Source organism: Pteropus alecto, unplaced genomic scaffold (genome assembly GCF_000325575.1).
Source record: "Pteropus alecto unplaced genomic scaffold, ASM32557v1 scaffold45, whole genome shotgun sequence".
In the NCBI taxonomy this organism is placed as follows: domain Eukaryota; kingdom Metazoa; phylum Chordata; class Mammalia; order Chiroptera; family Pteropodidae; genus Pteropus; species Pteropus alecto.
Window position 1 is genome coordinate 11,612,968 of NW_006442491.1, and position 17,416 is coordinate 11,630,383.

A 17,416-nucleotide genomic window follows, 5' to 3' on the forward strand; every position below is an offset into this window, starting at 1 on the left:
TATCCTGACTGCCTTTACTTCCTTTGTTCTTGCCACGGCAGTTGTTGGGAAGAGATCTCACTGACCAACAGACACAAGCTGTGTGAAGCCATATGCATGTATCATGATGCATGAGATAGTTCGATTTCCTGTGCATATCACTTGCTTGAGGGAAGCCCTTCCTAGTTCTAGAGGGAAATAAAGGAATTAACACATTCGTACCTGAATCTAGTTACATCCTCAAATTTTTGAACATAAGTGTTTATCAATAAAAAATGTGATTTTTTTCAACTTTATAGAGGTATAATTGACAAAATTGTAAGATATTTAAAATAGACTTGAAATATGTATAAGGATTGTGAAAGGATTCTCCTCTGAGTTAATAAGACATCATCCCCTCACATACAACGTTTTTTTAATGAGAACATTTAAAATTCTACTCTCAGCAGATTTCAGTTATACAGTACAGTTTATCAACTGTAGTCACTATGTTATACATTATATCCTCAGCCCTTATTCATCTTATAACTGAAAGTTTGTACCCTCTACCAACTTCTCCCTTTTTCCCCACTCCCAAGTTCCTGCCAACCACTTTTCTGCTCTCTGTTTCTATGAGTTCTGCTTTTGAAAAAAAGATTCCACATAATAAAGAAGTTATGGTTACACACACGCACACAATGGAATATTACTCAGCCATAAAAAATGAAATTCTACCATTTGCAATGACATGGATGGACCTAGAGGTTATTATGCTGAGTGAAATAAGTCAGACAGAGAAAGATAAATACCATAATGGTCTCACTTATATGCAAAATTTAAGGAACAAGAGGAATAAACTAAACAAAAACAGGCTTCACAGATACAAAGGACAATCTGGTGATGGCCAGAAGGGAGGGGTAAAAAAGGTGAAGGGATGGGCAATGGGTAAAAAAGGTGAAGGGATAAAGAAGTACAAATTACTATTACAAAATAGTCACGGGATATAGAGTACAGCAAAGGGAATATAGTCGATAGTATTGTAATGGCTGTGTGTAGAGCCAGATGGGTACTAGAGTAATCGGGGGATCACTTCATAAATTATATAAATGGCTAACCAATGTACTGTATACCTGAAACTAATAAAAAATGTTAAAAATTTTAAAAAAGATTACACACATAAGTGATACCATACAGTATTTGTCTTTATCTGTCTTATTTCACTTAGCATAATGCCCTCCAGTTTCTTCCATGTTGTTGCAAATGGCAGGATTTCCTTCTCTTTTAAGGCTGAAATATATTTCATTGTATATATATTTTCTTGATCCACATTTTCTTGATCCATTCATCTGTTGACGGGCACATAGATTGTTTCCATACCTTGGCTATTGTTAATAATAGTACAGTGGGCATGAGAGCATAGATATCTCTTCCAGGTAATAGATAAGATGGAATTTATATTTTTATTTATTTTTATTTTTTATATATATGTAGTGTATATAGTGTGTATATATGTATATATATATAATGTGTATATATATGTGTGTGTGTGTATAATTTTATTATAGTGACATTGGTTAACAAGATCCAGTGGTTCAGGTGTACAATTCAACAGTAAGGCATATATATATTGCATTGTGTGTTCACTGCCCATAGTTAGATTTCTTTCTGTCACCACATATTTGACTCCTTTTACCCCATCTACCTTAACCCCTCCCCCCCATCCTCTGGGGGGGAGGGGGGAGGGGTTAAGAGACTCCATGTCCATGAGTCTCTGTTTGTTGCTTTTAGGTTTATATCCCACATAGAAGTGATATGTGGTTTTCAACTTTGTCTAGCTTATATCACTTAGCATGATTATCTCAAGCTCCATCCATGTTGTTGCAAATGGCAGTATTTCATCTCTTCTTATGGCTTAGTAATATTCCATTGTATATATGTACCACAGCTTCTTTAGCCATTTATCTATCGTGTGACACTTTGGTTGCTTCCATGTCCTGGCCATTGTGAATAATGCTGCTATGACTATCAGTGTGCAAATATCTTTTTGGATATATGTTTTCAAGTCTTTGGGGGTAAATACCCAGTATAGGGATTGCTGGGTCATATGGTAGATCAATTCTTAGTTTTTGAGGAACCTCTACACCGTTTTCCAAAGTGGCTATACCAATTTGCAGTCCCACCAGCAGAGTATGAGGGTTCCTTTTTCTTCGCATCCGCTATTTTTAATTTCTTGAAAAACCTCCTTACTATTTTCCACAATGGCCATACCAGTTTACATTCCCACCAACAGTATACAAACGTTCTTTTTTCTCCACAGCTTGCTAGCATTTGTTATCTCTTGTCTATTTGATAATAGCCATCCTGGCAAGTATAAGGCAATATCTCATTATGATTTTGATTTATATTTTCCTAAAGATTAGTGATGTCGAACACCTTTTTATGTACCTGTTGGCCATTTGTATGTCTTTAGAAAAAATGTCTATTCAGGTCTTTTGCTCATTTTTAATTGGGTTATTTGGGTTTTTGTGGGGAGTTTGCTATATAATTGTATGAGTTCTTATATATTTTGGATATTAACTCACCAGATATGTGGTTTGTAAATACTTTCTCCCATTCCATAAGTTGCCTCTTCATTTTGTTGATGGTTTCTGTTGCTGAGCAGAAGCTTTTTAGTTTAATTTAGTCCCACTTGTTCATTTTGCTTTTGTTGTCTTTGCTTTTGGTGCTTGATCCAGAAATTATTGCCAAGACTGATATTGAAAAGCTTATTCTCTATGTTTCCTTCTAGGAGCTTTGTAGTTTCAGGTCTTACATTCAAGTAATAATCTTTAATCCATTTTGAGTTGATTTCTCTGTAGTTATAAGGATCCAGTTTCATTCATTTACACATGGCTATCCTGTTTTCCCCGCACTATTTATTGAAAAGACTATCCTTTCCCCATTGTGTATTCTTGGCTCCTTTGTCAAAAATTAATTGACCATGTATGCATAGGTTTATTTCTGGGCTCCCTATTTTGTTCCACTGATATATATGTCTGTTTTTATGGCAATACTATACTGTTTTGATTACTATAGCTTTGTGATATAGTTTTAAAGCAAGAAATGTGATGCACTTGACTTTGGTTTTTTCCTCAGGATTCCTTTGGCTATTCAGGGTCATGATTTGTGTGTGTGCGGTATATTTGAACACTTGTTTTAGGGAGCTGTTTTAGGTCATGATCATAGAGAAGACTTTGTCCAGAAATTGTAACCTTTCAACCATGGAGCCTTATTTGGCACGATGACATGTTTAGCCCACCCAGGAGTCATTTCCAAATCTGAAAAATCAAGATATTTCACTTAGAAGTCTCCACTTCTGGGTTTCAGGTTTCTCTTGGAAAAAAAAAAGTGGTGGGGGGCAATCTGGTATCTCTGGGCCCACATTTTCACATAGCAATGGAAATAGCTATAGGTAAAGGCTGCCCACTAGAAGGGACAGGCCCTGCCCAGCCCACTTCATTTATTTTTCCTATTAGCTTAATACCTACATGCATTTTGGGATTTAACATAACCACCAGCAACCCCTGCCCGCTCATTTCACAGGAGGGAAACCGTTGTCCAGAAAGTCAGATGGCACACTTAAGGTTTCATAGTCAGTTGATTACAAAACAAAGATAACAATTCTGGTCTTTCTCCTAAATTTAGTATTTTTCCTATTATATGGGCATATGTTATTTCCGGAGTTCAGTTGCATTTGTCAGTGAAACACATGAGACCACTGAACAATGGTCACCAGAACTTTATGCTAAGTGGAAGAATAGGAGGAGGATGGAGAGAGACGGAGTAGGAGGGATAGAAGGAGGAAGCGGGGGGATAATTTGCATATGCCAACTTCCTTTTCCTGCAGACTTCAGAATATAAGGCAAAGCAGATCTGCCCTGAAATCTGGTTTTGTCAGACCTAGAAACATTGCAGAAACTGTTGTGGCTCAGAGAAAAATATATAACAGTTCTACCAAGAGTTTTTCAGCCCGTATAATCAGAACTCCAAAGGAGCAAGCTGCTGCTCCACATTTCACAGGAGATCCATGAAAAATTCACTAGCAGATTTTGTGGGAGGGTAGGAAGTGGGAGGCATGTTAGTAATTAAAATGTATACTTGATTAAAAATATAACATCTTTCCAAAAAGACTTAGGTGCCTGTGTCTTTAGAACTGTACTCTTAAATATCTACCAACCACATTTGGATTTCTTGCTGAGGGAAGAAATAGAAATCACGACTCAGATAATTTGGCTTTGCCTCATGGAAAATCCTAGAGGCTGGTGGGTAATGTTCACATTTCTAATAATAGAAATAAAATAATAGAAATAATAGAAATAAAAGAGAAAGCATGTATCTTGTGTAGGTCTTCAGATAGAGCAGAAACGAAAAGGGGGTGTGTGTGTGTATTTGACATCAGTTTTACATTTTTGGCCTAAAGAAAAAAAAATTCTAATATTAACTCACAGTAAAAAATACTCCTCCAATGTTATCTAACCACCCAATTTTCCCGTTGGCATGACAGGAATCAAGGATGTTATGAAATCTGTGAATATTGGGATTTGTCTCTCTACTTTAAAATTTCTTTTTGCTGGGGCTTACCCAGATGAAACCATTTCGGGGGGGCGGGGGTCTGGATAAAGCCAAACAAGATCCATATAGCACCATTCATGCCACAGAACTATCAAAACGGCCAGATGTGGAGAGAGAACACTTTCCATCCTTTCCTTCAGACAAGTCTGTCTCACGGAAGGAAAATGGCTGGAGATATTGTCACTGTGCATTTGGTTTTGCTCATTCTGATGCTCTCCAGGTACCAGGCAGCTGCCGGCTAGAGTGTCTTATCTGGCTCAAGACATCTTTTCCTTGCTTTGGTCCCAACCCCTGAGAAGCCCCCAACAAAATCACACCTCTGCCAGTTCACTCAGAACTCACAATGTGCCAGATACATCTGTTGCCTTGCTATGCCTCAAGCCCTGTGAAGCAAGATATTTTGGACCCTTTGTCCAGATGAGGAAACTGGGGCTTTGATAGGCTCAACAACAGCCAGGTCAGTCAGCTCAGAGCAGAGCTGTCACCTAACTCTCTGGGCTCCGCCCTTCACCATACATTGGATATACCCCCAATGGCACAAGAGCAGTTTTTGAGGGCGCCAAGCCTTAACCTGGCTCTTTACAAGCTCCTTTGAACACCTGCAGCAATGAAGTCCCCTTGGGTCGCATCACCCTGTCACTCCATCCCAGGAGTTCTCAACCTTGACACTATTGACATTTTGGGCCTGATAATTCTTTTGGGGGGAGGTTGTCCTGTGCACTGTAGGATGTTTAGCAGCCTGCCTGGCCACTGCCCACTAAATACCGGTAGCATCCCTCCCTCACTTATAGCAACCAAATACCTCCAGACACTGCCAAATGTTGCATGGGGCATGAGGAGAAATAGCAGCACTCTTCTATAGCTACGATTTCTCAAGTACTTTTTTGCAGTTAAGGCTTAGGTTCTGGAGATAAATTCCCAGGGTCTGAATCCTGATATTGCCACTATAACTGGATGTATAAACTGTTCTACCTGTTTATAAAATGTGGATAAAGACCATCCCTGCTTCCTCATGTTGTGCAAAGGTTAGATAAGTTAATAATTACAACAGCCTAATTGTTAACATACGCATTAGTCTATGCATGTAGCATGTGGATGAATTAGGGCTGTGATATGATGCTATAGATTACTCTGTGCCAACACTATGCTAAGCATTTTGCAGATATTAACCAATTTAGTCCACACAACAACTCTAGAAGAATTCGAGATCATCTGCCTTTTACTGTCAAGAAGCTGAGACTCGGACACTAAATCTTTATGGGCTCCCCAAGGATATGAACAGCTGAGCCAGGATTCAAAATTCATTTTGTCTGACTCCAAAGTCTATATATTCCAGAACATTCCCATTTCTACAGGGGAAAAATGAGGAGCAGTAAGATGCATCTGAGGCATTAGGGCCCAGATGCACACACCGCAGGTAGCCCTCACCTTGCTGCTGAAGAATGGGTGATGATTCACAAGTAGAATGCACTTTATTCTGCCTGTTCTTGGTATCATAGAATCTTCTGAGAGTTTCCTTAGCATCACCCAAGCTGTGGTTCGTGGGCGAAAGCTGAGACCATGGGCTGCAAAGAAAGCATTAAGAGTAGAGATCCTTGAGACTCTCATATGCCCTCACTCTACCTTGCGTGATGGTATCACTCGATTTTATAAAAGACTGTCCAGATTTTCTCCCATTACAGAAGGCAATTAACAGCACAAGTTCTAGAATCAGATCACAAGATTCAAGCACTTACTAGCTGTGTCATCTTGTCTGTGCCTCAGTTCCTTTACCTGTTTCAATACCCACTTTGAACTTGTCTTGAGAATTAAAAGGTTAGTAAATATAAAAGAGTTAGGGCATCTCAGGCACTCAGTGTTAACCCTTATTCCGAGGAATATTTCTGGTTGGAAAATATGTCACCGATATCTGTTAACACCAACCAAAGATACATCCTGTCTGTATAATCTTTTATTTATTTTCAAAGAATAAGAGCAAGTTCTGACTTTGCCTTCACAGCCAACTCTGTGCCACCTAATAAGTACTATTGTCCTCACTTTAGAGATGCGGGTCACAGAAGGTCAGACTGGCTGTGTGACTTTCTCAAGGCCATACAAAGCCTTAGTGGCTGAGCTGGCTTTGGGATACCAGTGCCACCACCTCAGTGCTTGCTCTGCTGTCTAGAAGAAACTTGAAATTCTAAGACTCCCCTGGAAGCTAGATGCTAAGCAAGAAAAAAAGTTTTAGCAGCATTTAAGCAAGAACCATCATAACATAGGTGTATAGTTATGACACCTCATTCCTCATCTCCTCTGCACAGGGCAGCAAAGTGACCAGTGCTGCAGCCCCAAACAGATGGCATAGTAAGGGGTTCTGAGTGAAGACAGAGGATGCAAGAAAAACAGTAGCATTGTTCCCCAGACCTTTAATGGGTCACCAGTGTGATGGTTTTTCATTGCTCAGCTATCACTTTACTTTCGCTGGAAGGAAAAAGCAGTTGAACCAGTGTGATCAGTCTTCCTGCATCAATAATTTAATGCCCTTGCCAGGCCCAGATCAGCCAAGATTCCAGGAACCAAACTGCAGCTCCTTATCTACTAAGGATCCCAGCAGAACATCTTTCAGAGGTTCTGGAGGGGCCTGATGGGTAATGAAATGCCAGTGCTGCAGAATCTGATGGGTTGCACCAAAAATCTGAAGGAGGGGGCAGGAGGGAGAGAGATTGAGAGAGAGAGGAAGTGCTTAATAGCTTAATGTAACAATGAGTATTATTGCCTTTGGATTTTATTCTTTATATATAGGCTCCTATAGGATGTTCATTAGGCTCATAAAACATCCAAAGAGGTGATTCAGAGCAATATCTCTAACATCTGTTCCTTCCAGTGGAAACTTTAGGTGTCTTTTGCATATGAATGGACTCATCTTCCCGTGAATGTTCTTGTGGTTCACAGTTAATTGTATTTTGGCCTTTATAAGTGGGTGTTCCCATTACCAAATTAAAAACTAAATAAATCTAACCTGGCCCCTGACACTTCTGAATCGTATTCTGCGGCTGTGAACCAATCATTCCCTGAGGCTCCTGCTTGTCGCTTGTTGGCGGTGGCAGATATCAAATCAGAGTAATCTGCTCTTGAATAGTGAGTGCATTCTTAGTTTGGAGCTGCCACCATGGAGGGTTAATTTTATAAACTGATTCAGAGGTGGAGAAAAGCCTGAAATACTCATATGACTAGAGCCTGCTGATCACAAATTTATTCATTCAAATTACTAGGGTTTGCCTACTTGTAGAGAGCCTCTTGTCAAAATTCTGTCGGTGTTCACTTTCTGTATATTTTGTAAGGCAGGGAAGTACATAACTCTTCCAACTTCATGTCACAAGGTGTAAATTCCTACATGCCCAAGTAGGAATCCAGTCATGGTGTGGGAGATTGGCTTGCAGAAACACTAAATATGGTGAGTGGCTTTCTGCTACATGCAGTTTGGAAATCCAGCAAGCTCCTGACCAACCAGAACGTAACCTAGTTCTCAAGCACCCTGCATCAGGACCCTAAGGAGACACCTTGATACGTTAGGTTCCCCCGGAGCCTGCTCATGACCACAACTCATTGGCAGTGATGATGCATGCTTACCTCTTTTACCAAAATGGAATGTCAGCTCAAATTGCGTGCTGTGTCCTTTTGTCATTTGGCCAGGGTGACTATAATAGGCTATGAAATAGAGTCACTCCATTTTGTAAGTGAAAATAAGTAATTGGGAGGAAAGTGACCACGATGGACACATGTCACAGTTGTGCCTCAAGCAGGGACAGCAGTTACTGTTTTATTACAGTGCGATTGGAGATGGAACAATTCACTAACACCCTGCAATTTGCAAGGCAAACAGACTGGAGCTGTCAGGACAGCAGCCGCCATCTCAGGGGAGTAGCAGAGACTGGAAACTCAAGAATGGAGACGAGTGAGCCCATTGGCCACAGGCCAAGCTGTCTGCCCCACCCGAGCAAGCAGGGAGTAGCCCCCATCAGCAATCTCTTTGCCCATGGTGGGGAGAATTGGAATTACAGACCAGAACCAGAGGGACACATGAGAATAAACATACAAATGAGCCACAGGGTTTAATGAACCCCCTTCCCCTCATTATCGGGCTCTGAAATGTCCCTCAGAGAAAGCCAGTTACTGATTCTCTCCAGAATTCTTACGAGCAGTCATTTTCCTTTCCCAAAGCCAAGGTTAGTGCTGTTACATTTCCCTTTGAGTCCAGTAAGGGCAATTTAAGATGTCCTTCCCTTGCTCAGATAATAGAGGTCTATGATTCACTTTTATCTTGCATTTGATTTATGTGGAGCAAGTAGCAGCCAGTCTGGCTTTTTTATTTTGGAAATGAGCAGTCTCTTTGCTCTGTTGTGCCCTGAAAAGGTGTACTGGAGCATCACACACAAGCACTGGAACCAGCTGCTTCCTAGCCCCTGTAACTACAGAAAGTAGAAAGGGAGACTCTCCATCCTTCATGGATCATTCCACAATCCCCATTCTGTGGACACAAAGTTATACATACACACACAGTCCAGCACGAGCCAGCCATGGCCTCCCTCTCACCAGCATAGAAGGCCAATGTGACAAAGAGATGCTGCAGCAGGATTTTATTCCTTCTTTTCTTTCTCCTCTCTCCCTCCCCCCACTAAGCCTTTTTTTTCCCAGCCTTGGCATAAAATGGTCAAATGATGTTCTACTGCAGAATTCAATTTCACAGTTCAGTTAGGTCCTTGATTACACTGCCAAATTCAGATTAATGTGCATTTAACTAACATGGATCAGGGGAATTCTGGCTGACAGCCAGCTGTAATCGGAGCAATTGATAGCTGTGTGGAGTTTTATGCCCTGTCCACCCCAGCACACCGCTGGTGAAATTGATTGATTAAATGAATTCATTGCTCTAATTATTTATAATTTTGATACATCACAAGCCTGTGTCTGACCCTATCCTTGGAGACGTGTGCATTGTGGAAGGGTAGTCTGGCAGAGCTGTTAACTGGGGATTATTTTTTCCCCATGTAGTACAGACTTATTTTTTTCCTTTCTTATTTCTTGATTGGGTTTGAATAGAGACATGAAAAAAGCACGTTTCTTTAAGAAATAATTTATATGGTATACTAAAAGGCATTAGGAAGCTAAAAATGAATGTCTGTTATTAACCATTTCAAGGGAAAAAGGAAACCAATACTGCTTGTATGTTCTTTCAGTATTCTTAAAGATTCCTGTAGTGAGACTTCTTTCTCAGAATGTATTCAATTTTTAATGATAATTAGTTACTTTGGAACAGCAGCTAAGCAGTTTAGTGGCCTGGATGATAATTGCAAAATGATCTAGTCTTCTCTTATTACATCTTGCCATATAGAAATCCCCCTTAAAAGTATGCAGACCATGGTCTCATTTCTGTGAAGTTACTTTTCACAGAATCACAGGACCATTCTCTTTGAAGGAGTGGGGAGAAGCCTTCCTGGTCTCTCTTTATTTTTTTCTCTCCTGCATAGCAGCTTCCCACCCCTGCTCCTATTCCTGAGCTTTTGCAATAAGGTCTTTGAAGATAAACTACATGCATAGATCTTTGGAAACGTTTTGGGGCATGGATGATGGGAGGTTAATCCCTACATCTCTCTCAAGATACCACTGGCTGCTCATATGGACTCTATATGTACTCTTTTTCTTTTCTAGAATATATTCGTAAATCAAGTTGTAGAAAAGATTGCATAGTTCAAGCTTTACTCCTTTTCAAGTCTTTTTTTACATGCATTGAGAGAGAGAGAGAGAGAGAGTGTGTGTGTGTGTGTGTGTGTACAAAATAGTATATGTGGACAAATTGATCATTTATGTTTCACTCACTTCTAAATATAGGATATCATGGGAAAGACAACTTAGAGTATGACAATTAAATAATTGTAACATTTTAAGAGCCATTTAAGAGGGCCAGGAGGCCTCGTTAGAGAAGAAAGCTTGAGCTTTCTTTCTTGGAAGAACCCACCGGAGAAAATTTGGGCATTGTTGTAATTAAATACTAAGTTCTGCTCTGGCCAAAGCAAAAACAAAAGTGATGAATTATATACATAGATGAACAACTCATTTGCCCATGATGATTATTCTTTTTCTTCTTCTTCTTTTTTTTTTTTTTTTTTTTGTATATACTGAGTTGATTTCTCTAAGCCAAGACTATTTTTAAAAACTTAATTTTTCTATCTCCCTCCTCCAGACGTTACCATCCATCATTTTCTGGCCCAGTTCTTAGATTCTGCTCCAGGCTGCTCAGACATCTGGGCCCCCAGTGAAACACCCTAATCAGGCTTCAGCTCTGTAGTTGTCACTCCACACTTTGCATCCCTCTGTCCTTTCCCTGTCTACCTTCTAATTGTTGAAGGATAACTCTGAGAACATATCAAGGGCCCAAGTTCTAAAGTCACATTGTCTGGATTTGAATCCTCACTCTACTTCTTAGCTTTGAGACCTTTGCATGACCTACTTAGACCCACTGTGCCTTAGTTTTCTCATCTGTAAAATGAAACAAGTATGGGGTCCAGCTCATTGTGTAACCTGAGGTTTAAGTGAAACCATATACATAAAATACTTAAAATAACCTCTGGCACATGGAAAACACTCAGTAAATATCAAGTATTATTGACGTTATAATGTTATTTATCCTGCAAGGATAGACATCTAACACAGTAGTTGGTTAATGGAACGAGCCCAGTAAAATGCCCCCAGTTTTATCAAAACTCAGTTGTCACTGAGAGGTGACAACTACTGGTAGAAATGCCCATACAGGCAAGAAAGTAGGCCTGCGGTGCCAGTGTACTGAGCATTTGGGACATCTACACACCCTCCCAGTGGGAGTGAAGGACCAACCTGAGCAGAAGAATTGGGTGGTGTAATCTTCTTAGGACAAAAAAGCCACTTGCCTTGGATTACTTGGGGGCAGTTTCAGTTCCCTGAGCCTCAGTTTTATCAACAATAAAATGGAATAAATTGCCCCCTGCTTGTCCTTCAGAGTGAAAAAGGACGAAGCCTGCCACAAATGTGCAAGCCAGTGACACGCACCATCACGAAACCCATAGTTGGGCCATCAGGACCCACCTGAGGGCCATGCTTCGGTGACATGGTGGCCCTAAACAGGGTCGCTTAGGCATTTCTCCTTCACAAAGTCAGCTATTTGTCAACCATCTTCTCCCTGAATGGATGGAAGTCCGGAGGGAAGACCACGTGTTCCCTCACTTGAGGCAAGCAGTCCATTGTCCTTTGACAAGTACACCTCACCTCGAGTTTGGTTCCAAAAATCCATCCATCGCTTTTTTGAAGAGTCTGCACCTTTTACCAACAGGCATGAAAAACAATAGCACAGTTTTACCTCAAAGACCTAATTTCAAAGACGTTTAGCTCCTAGTGAACAACTCTGCATTCTGTCTGACTGGAATTGTCCCGTTCGTGCAGGCAAGTGTCCTCTTCTTTAAGCCACATGGTGGCTGTTAAGCCTAGACGCTGCTAATGCTGCCGACAGTAAATTAAGAAGAAAGAAAGTGGCCTAATGCAGTATGAAGCGGAGTTTGTGATTCCTATAGGATACAGCATTTTTTTTCTAATATATCTTCAGAGATCTGTTATCTAGGCTTCTGGAGAATTAATTCGATTTTGCTTAAAGTACAAGAACAAATCCTCCAAGGAAGACACTGGGAGATGATGGTTTGTGATGGTTCCCAGGGCATACTTTCAAAAATAAAAGTCACGGACCCTGCTTCTGCTCTGTCATACTGGCTTTGTGACTAGCCTGGGCTTGGCTAATCCTGATCTTAAAGGTAGAACCCAGTTGTTTAATTTATACCGATATTTTACTCCCCCTACCCGCATCGCATACATAGGCCATTTTCCAAATCCAAGGGCTTAGAAAAAAATGATCTTGATTCGTAATATAGCATTTTAATTATTATACATTATTCAATATATTAGAATTAAATAATTACCTTGTCTGATTGTTTTGAGGTTTAATGTATAGAAATATATATATGCCACTGGTACAGTGTACCTCTTCAATAGATGCTAGCTGTTTTATTAATATTATAGTTACTATTTATTTTCTTTCATTTCTCCTACTGTGCTAAGCATTTTACATAATAATCCCACCACCTAGAATCCATTAGACACTGTCAAAACCTCTGATGTATATTCAGTCCTAAGGAAATGGGTATTATGTTTATTACTCCCATTTTACAGATAGGACTACTAGAGCACAGGGAGTTTAAATAACTTGCCCAATATCAGAACTTGTAAATAGCAGAAAAAGATTTTGAGCCCAGAGTCTGTTTTCTTAAATACTAGGTTGCTCTAAGTTGCCACAGTTAAGCCTCATAAAAGCTCCATGAGGAAGCTATTATGATCTCCATTTTACAGATGAGAAAACCGAAGCTCAGAGAGGCTAAGTCATTTGATTGAAGCCATGAGCGTTATAATTCAACCCTAAGTATGTCCCTGAAAAGTATGTATTCCCTCTGCTCTGCAATCAGGACAGGGCCCTAAGTTGGCAGCTGCCCTGGTCCCCGCTGGTTCGTAAACTCACCTGAGTGTGGTCTTCTCAAAGTCAAGAAGGGCTGCATTACAGTGCAGAAGAACTGAGAATGGTGCCATGGTAGTGATTTTAAGGAGCCCACTGTGTGTAGATCTTGCTCTCTGGCTTGTAGAATAGGCTTGTAGTCATGCTGCGTGATGGAGCAGGAGCGTGGCACAGCCCCCTTCTTCCAGGTGACCACCACATCACCAGGTCTGGTGAGCAACACACCCCATCCCACTTCACTTCTCATTTGACATGGTTCATTATTCCTTCCTTCTCAAGATACTTTCCCCACTCTTGGCTCCAAGGCACCTTAGTCCCTTAATTTCTTCTCTACATCACTGGCTACTCCTCCTCTGCTCCTTTATGCAAGATACTCCTGCTCTTTCTGGTCTCTAAATGTTTGAGTCTTTGCACCTTCTTTTACACATTCAACATCATGGCTGTAATACTAGCTAAATACTCATCAGCTTCATATCTTTAGCCTCAACCCTTCCGTGGACTCAAGGATTGTCTAAGTCTCCTAAGTGACATCTCCACGTGGTTGCTTAATTACTCTCTCGAACTAACAGAACTCTTGCCCTACCCCTACCCCCATGTATTAGTTATCTATTGCTGTGTAATGAATTATCCCCAAACTTAATGGCTTAAGACAACAGTAAACACTTACTATCTCACAGTTTTTGTGTATCAGGTCTCTAGGACTAGCTTAGTTGGATGATTCTAGCTTGAGTCTCTCACAAGGTTGTAGTCAAGATGTCAGCCAGAACTACAGACATCTGAGGGCTTGACTGGGGCCAGAGAGTGACTTCTAAGATGGCTCACATGGCTGTTGGAAGAAGGCCTCAGTTTCTAGCTGGCTCTTGGCAGGGGGTCTTGCCACTTAGACTCCTCCATAGGATTCTTGTGTCTTTTCCTGACATGGCAGCTGGAACAAGCAGAGCTAGTGATCCAAGAGAGAATGCAAGCCACAATGTCTTTTTTGGCTTCAGAAGGCTCTTACTATCATCTCCATTGTTTTCTTTTGCTCACACAGATCCACCTGATACAATGAAGATGGATTACCATACCCCACAAACCTACCCCTGCCCCTGTATTCCTCAAATCATTAAATGGCCTGATGTTCAGACTAAAATCCTGGGAGTCGGCTCTGATTCTCCTCTTTCAGATCCTCTAAGCTAATCCATCAGCAAATGCTGTCAGCTCTATCTTCAGACCCTACCTTGGAGCCCACCATTTCTCACCACATCTACGAAACCCACCCTAATCTCAGCCTACACTGAGTGCAGTAAGCTAACTGGCATCCCGTTTCCACTCTTACCACCAATGTCTCTTCTCCAGCAGCCAGAGTCAAGATCATGTCACTCCTCTCTGCTCAGCAACCTCCAGTGACTCCCACCTCACTCAGAGCAGCAGCCAGCATCCTTTGCCATGGTCATCATGATCTGGCTACTTGGCTGCTGCTCCGTTCATCTTTCCAAACTCTCTTCCTCTCCACTCCGGAAGAGCCTCCATGCTGGTCCTCAGGCCATTTGTGCCTCAGAATTCTGTGTGTGCTGCTCCTTCCGCCTGGACCACCCGCTTCCCACACAGTCCCAGGGTTTGTTTCTTCATTTCGGCCAGGTTTCTGTTTTAATGGCACCCCCTCAGGGCAGAAAGCACGAATTGCTTTCCCATCTAAGATTGTACTTTGTTACTCTCAACCCCTTCACTCTGCTTTGTTCTTCTTCATACTGGACCACATACTGTAGATTTATTGGTTTTCTTGTTTATCATCTGTCTCTTTCTCCAGAATGTAAAATCCAAGAGAGCAGAAATGCCATGCATTTTTTATTATAGATGGACGCTCTCAGGGCACCTGAAATGGTGCCTAGCATGTAATGGTTGCTCAAATATTAATTTGTGGAATAAATGTGCTACCTAGGACCAATCAATTTATCTAGCATAGTGCTACCCAGTAGAACTTTCTGTGCTGGTGGAAATGTCTGCATCTGTGATGTCTGATATGGTGACTGCTAAAAAAAAAATACTTAAAATGTGACTAATATGACTGAGGAACTGAATTTTTCAATTTTAATTTTATTTAATTTATATAAATTTTAATTAAACAGCTACATATGATCAGCATCCACCACCTAGATCTTTGGGGTGGATGGGGTGGGAGGGGGAAAGTAAATGTCATTTCATTCCATGGTCATCGCAGTAGAGACTTCCTGGGGCACTGATTAAGAAGGAGCCTGAGGTCTAGTCAGTAAACCTTTTCTGAGTGCCTTCTCTGTATCTGGCTCTGTGTTGTCATCAGGATCTTAACACAAGAGTCCATTGATTGACTAGTACTTTCTGCCCGGGGCAATGAGGCAAACGTGATATGATGTGGTATATTCACCATCCCTGATGTCTGTCACTCCAGGGATGGCCAGAGCTCCTTCCTGATCACTGGGAGGTGATTGCTGGCGCCTACACCTAGTGTCATGTAAGCCACTCAGTGGCTCCCCCCAACATCTGCTCTGGCTGTCCAACTCATTCTTCTCCAAGTTCTCCCAATCCATTCTTCAAATCAGAGTGGAATGTTCTTTGCTGGAATCTTTTTGAGGGCTGACAAAATTCCCTTTCACACAGAACCCCTGCAAATTTTGGTTATTTTTAGTTGTATGTGTACTTATTTGGTGTGAACATTGCATATATTTACCTTCTTACTTTACAGTAGTTCCCCCCTTATCTGAAGTTTAACTTTCTGCCATTTCAGTCACCTGTGGTCAACCAAGGTCTGAAAATATTAAATGGAAAATTCAGGAAATAAACAATTCATAAATTTTAAATTGCACACTGTTCTGAGTAGAGTGAAGAAACCTCACATCATTCCACTCCATCCTGCCCAGGACATGAATCATCCCTTTTGTTCCCTGTATCCACGCTGAATACGCTACACACCTTAATCATTTAGTAGCTTGTGTGTTGGCTTCCTGACTGACTGGCTGTGGCATTCAAATGTAATTTGAATATTCTCCATCCTGTTTGTCTTTTCAGGTGGATTATGATCGAGCACAGATGGTCCTTAGCCCTCCACTGTCAGGGTCTGACACCTACCCCAGGGGCCCTGCCAAACTACCTCAAAGTCAAAGCAAAGCTGGTTATTCCTCAAGTAGCCACCAGTACCCATCTGGGTACCAGAAAGCCACCCTGTACCACCACCCCTCCCTACAGACCAGCTCGCAGTACATCTCTACAGCTTCTTACCTGAGCTCCCTCAGCATCTCATCCAGCACCTACCCGCCACCCAGCTGGGGCTCCTCCTCAGACCAGCAGCCCTCCAGGGTGTCCCACGAACAGTTTCGGGCTGCACTGCAGTTGGTGGTCAGCCCAGGAGACCCCAGGGAATACTTGGACAACTTTATCAAAATCGGGGAAGGCTCGACTGGCATTGTATGCATCGCAACCGAAAAACACACAGGGAAACAAGTTGCAGTGAAGAAAATGGACCTTCGAAAGCAGCAGCGACGAGAACTGCTTTTTAATGAGGTAGATGGTGTGTTCATGTCTCCTATGTAACATTTATTTCTCACTCGAAAAATAGTACATTTGTATTTTGAGACATTAGAAAACAGTGTAAATATAAATACAAAAATCCCCCATCGCCTTTCCTTCTAGTCTTTTTCTATCCATGTATAAGTGCTCCCTTTATGGAGGTACTTCATGTGTATCAGCTACTGTGCTAAGCATTAATCTGGTCTGATTCTCACAACTCTCTGAGACAGAAAGACGTTATCACCATAGTAACAAGGAAACCTGCACTCAGATAGGTTAAATGACTAGCCCAGGTTCACGCAGCGGGTTGATGGCAGAGCTGAGATTTTAATAATAGCAGATTCCAAAGCCTTATGCTACACTGTCTGTGTGGGTATATACACATTTTACGCTGTTGTGCTACCACATATGTCCTTTGTAGCCATTTTTTAAAATCACAATAAACATCATTTTACCAATGAACTGTCATTCTTTAGGAACTTTAACATTTTTTCTAACTATAAAATATTCTTTCTATAGAAAATATGGAAAATATTTTTTTAAAAGTCCCATAATCCCACAATCAAGAGTCTACATTAATATTTCAGTATTTCCTTTCTATATTTTATTCTACTGAGAGAAACAAGATATGGTATTGGTTTCCAGAAGATTTGTACTGATTTGGATCTCGCCAATAGTCAGTCCTGTTTCACCTCACTAACATTGGATGCTATCATGTTAATCTCTGTTAATCCAATAGACATGAATAAATTTTACTGC

The 17,416-nt window shown here is 41.1% G+C and overlaps 1 protein-coding gene across 25 annotated transcripts in view; it reads left to right on the top strand.

The window, feature by feature from the left end:
• The window catches only part of PAK5 (p21 (RAC1) activated kinase 5), a 255,099-nt gene that overhangs the window by 220,405 nt on the left and 17,278 nt on the right, over positions 1-17,416 (top strand). For all 25 annotated transcript variants that reach the window (XM_015597089.2, XM_015597104.2, XM_015597095.2 and 22 more), the window contains one exon: positions 16,160-16,651. In XM_015597089.2, coding sequence (XP_015452575.1) covers positions 16,160-16,651 — 492 coding nt within the window. The remainder of the gene's footprint in view (positions 1-16,159; positions 16,652-17,416) is intronic.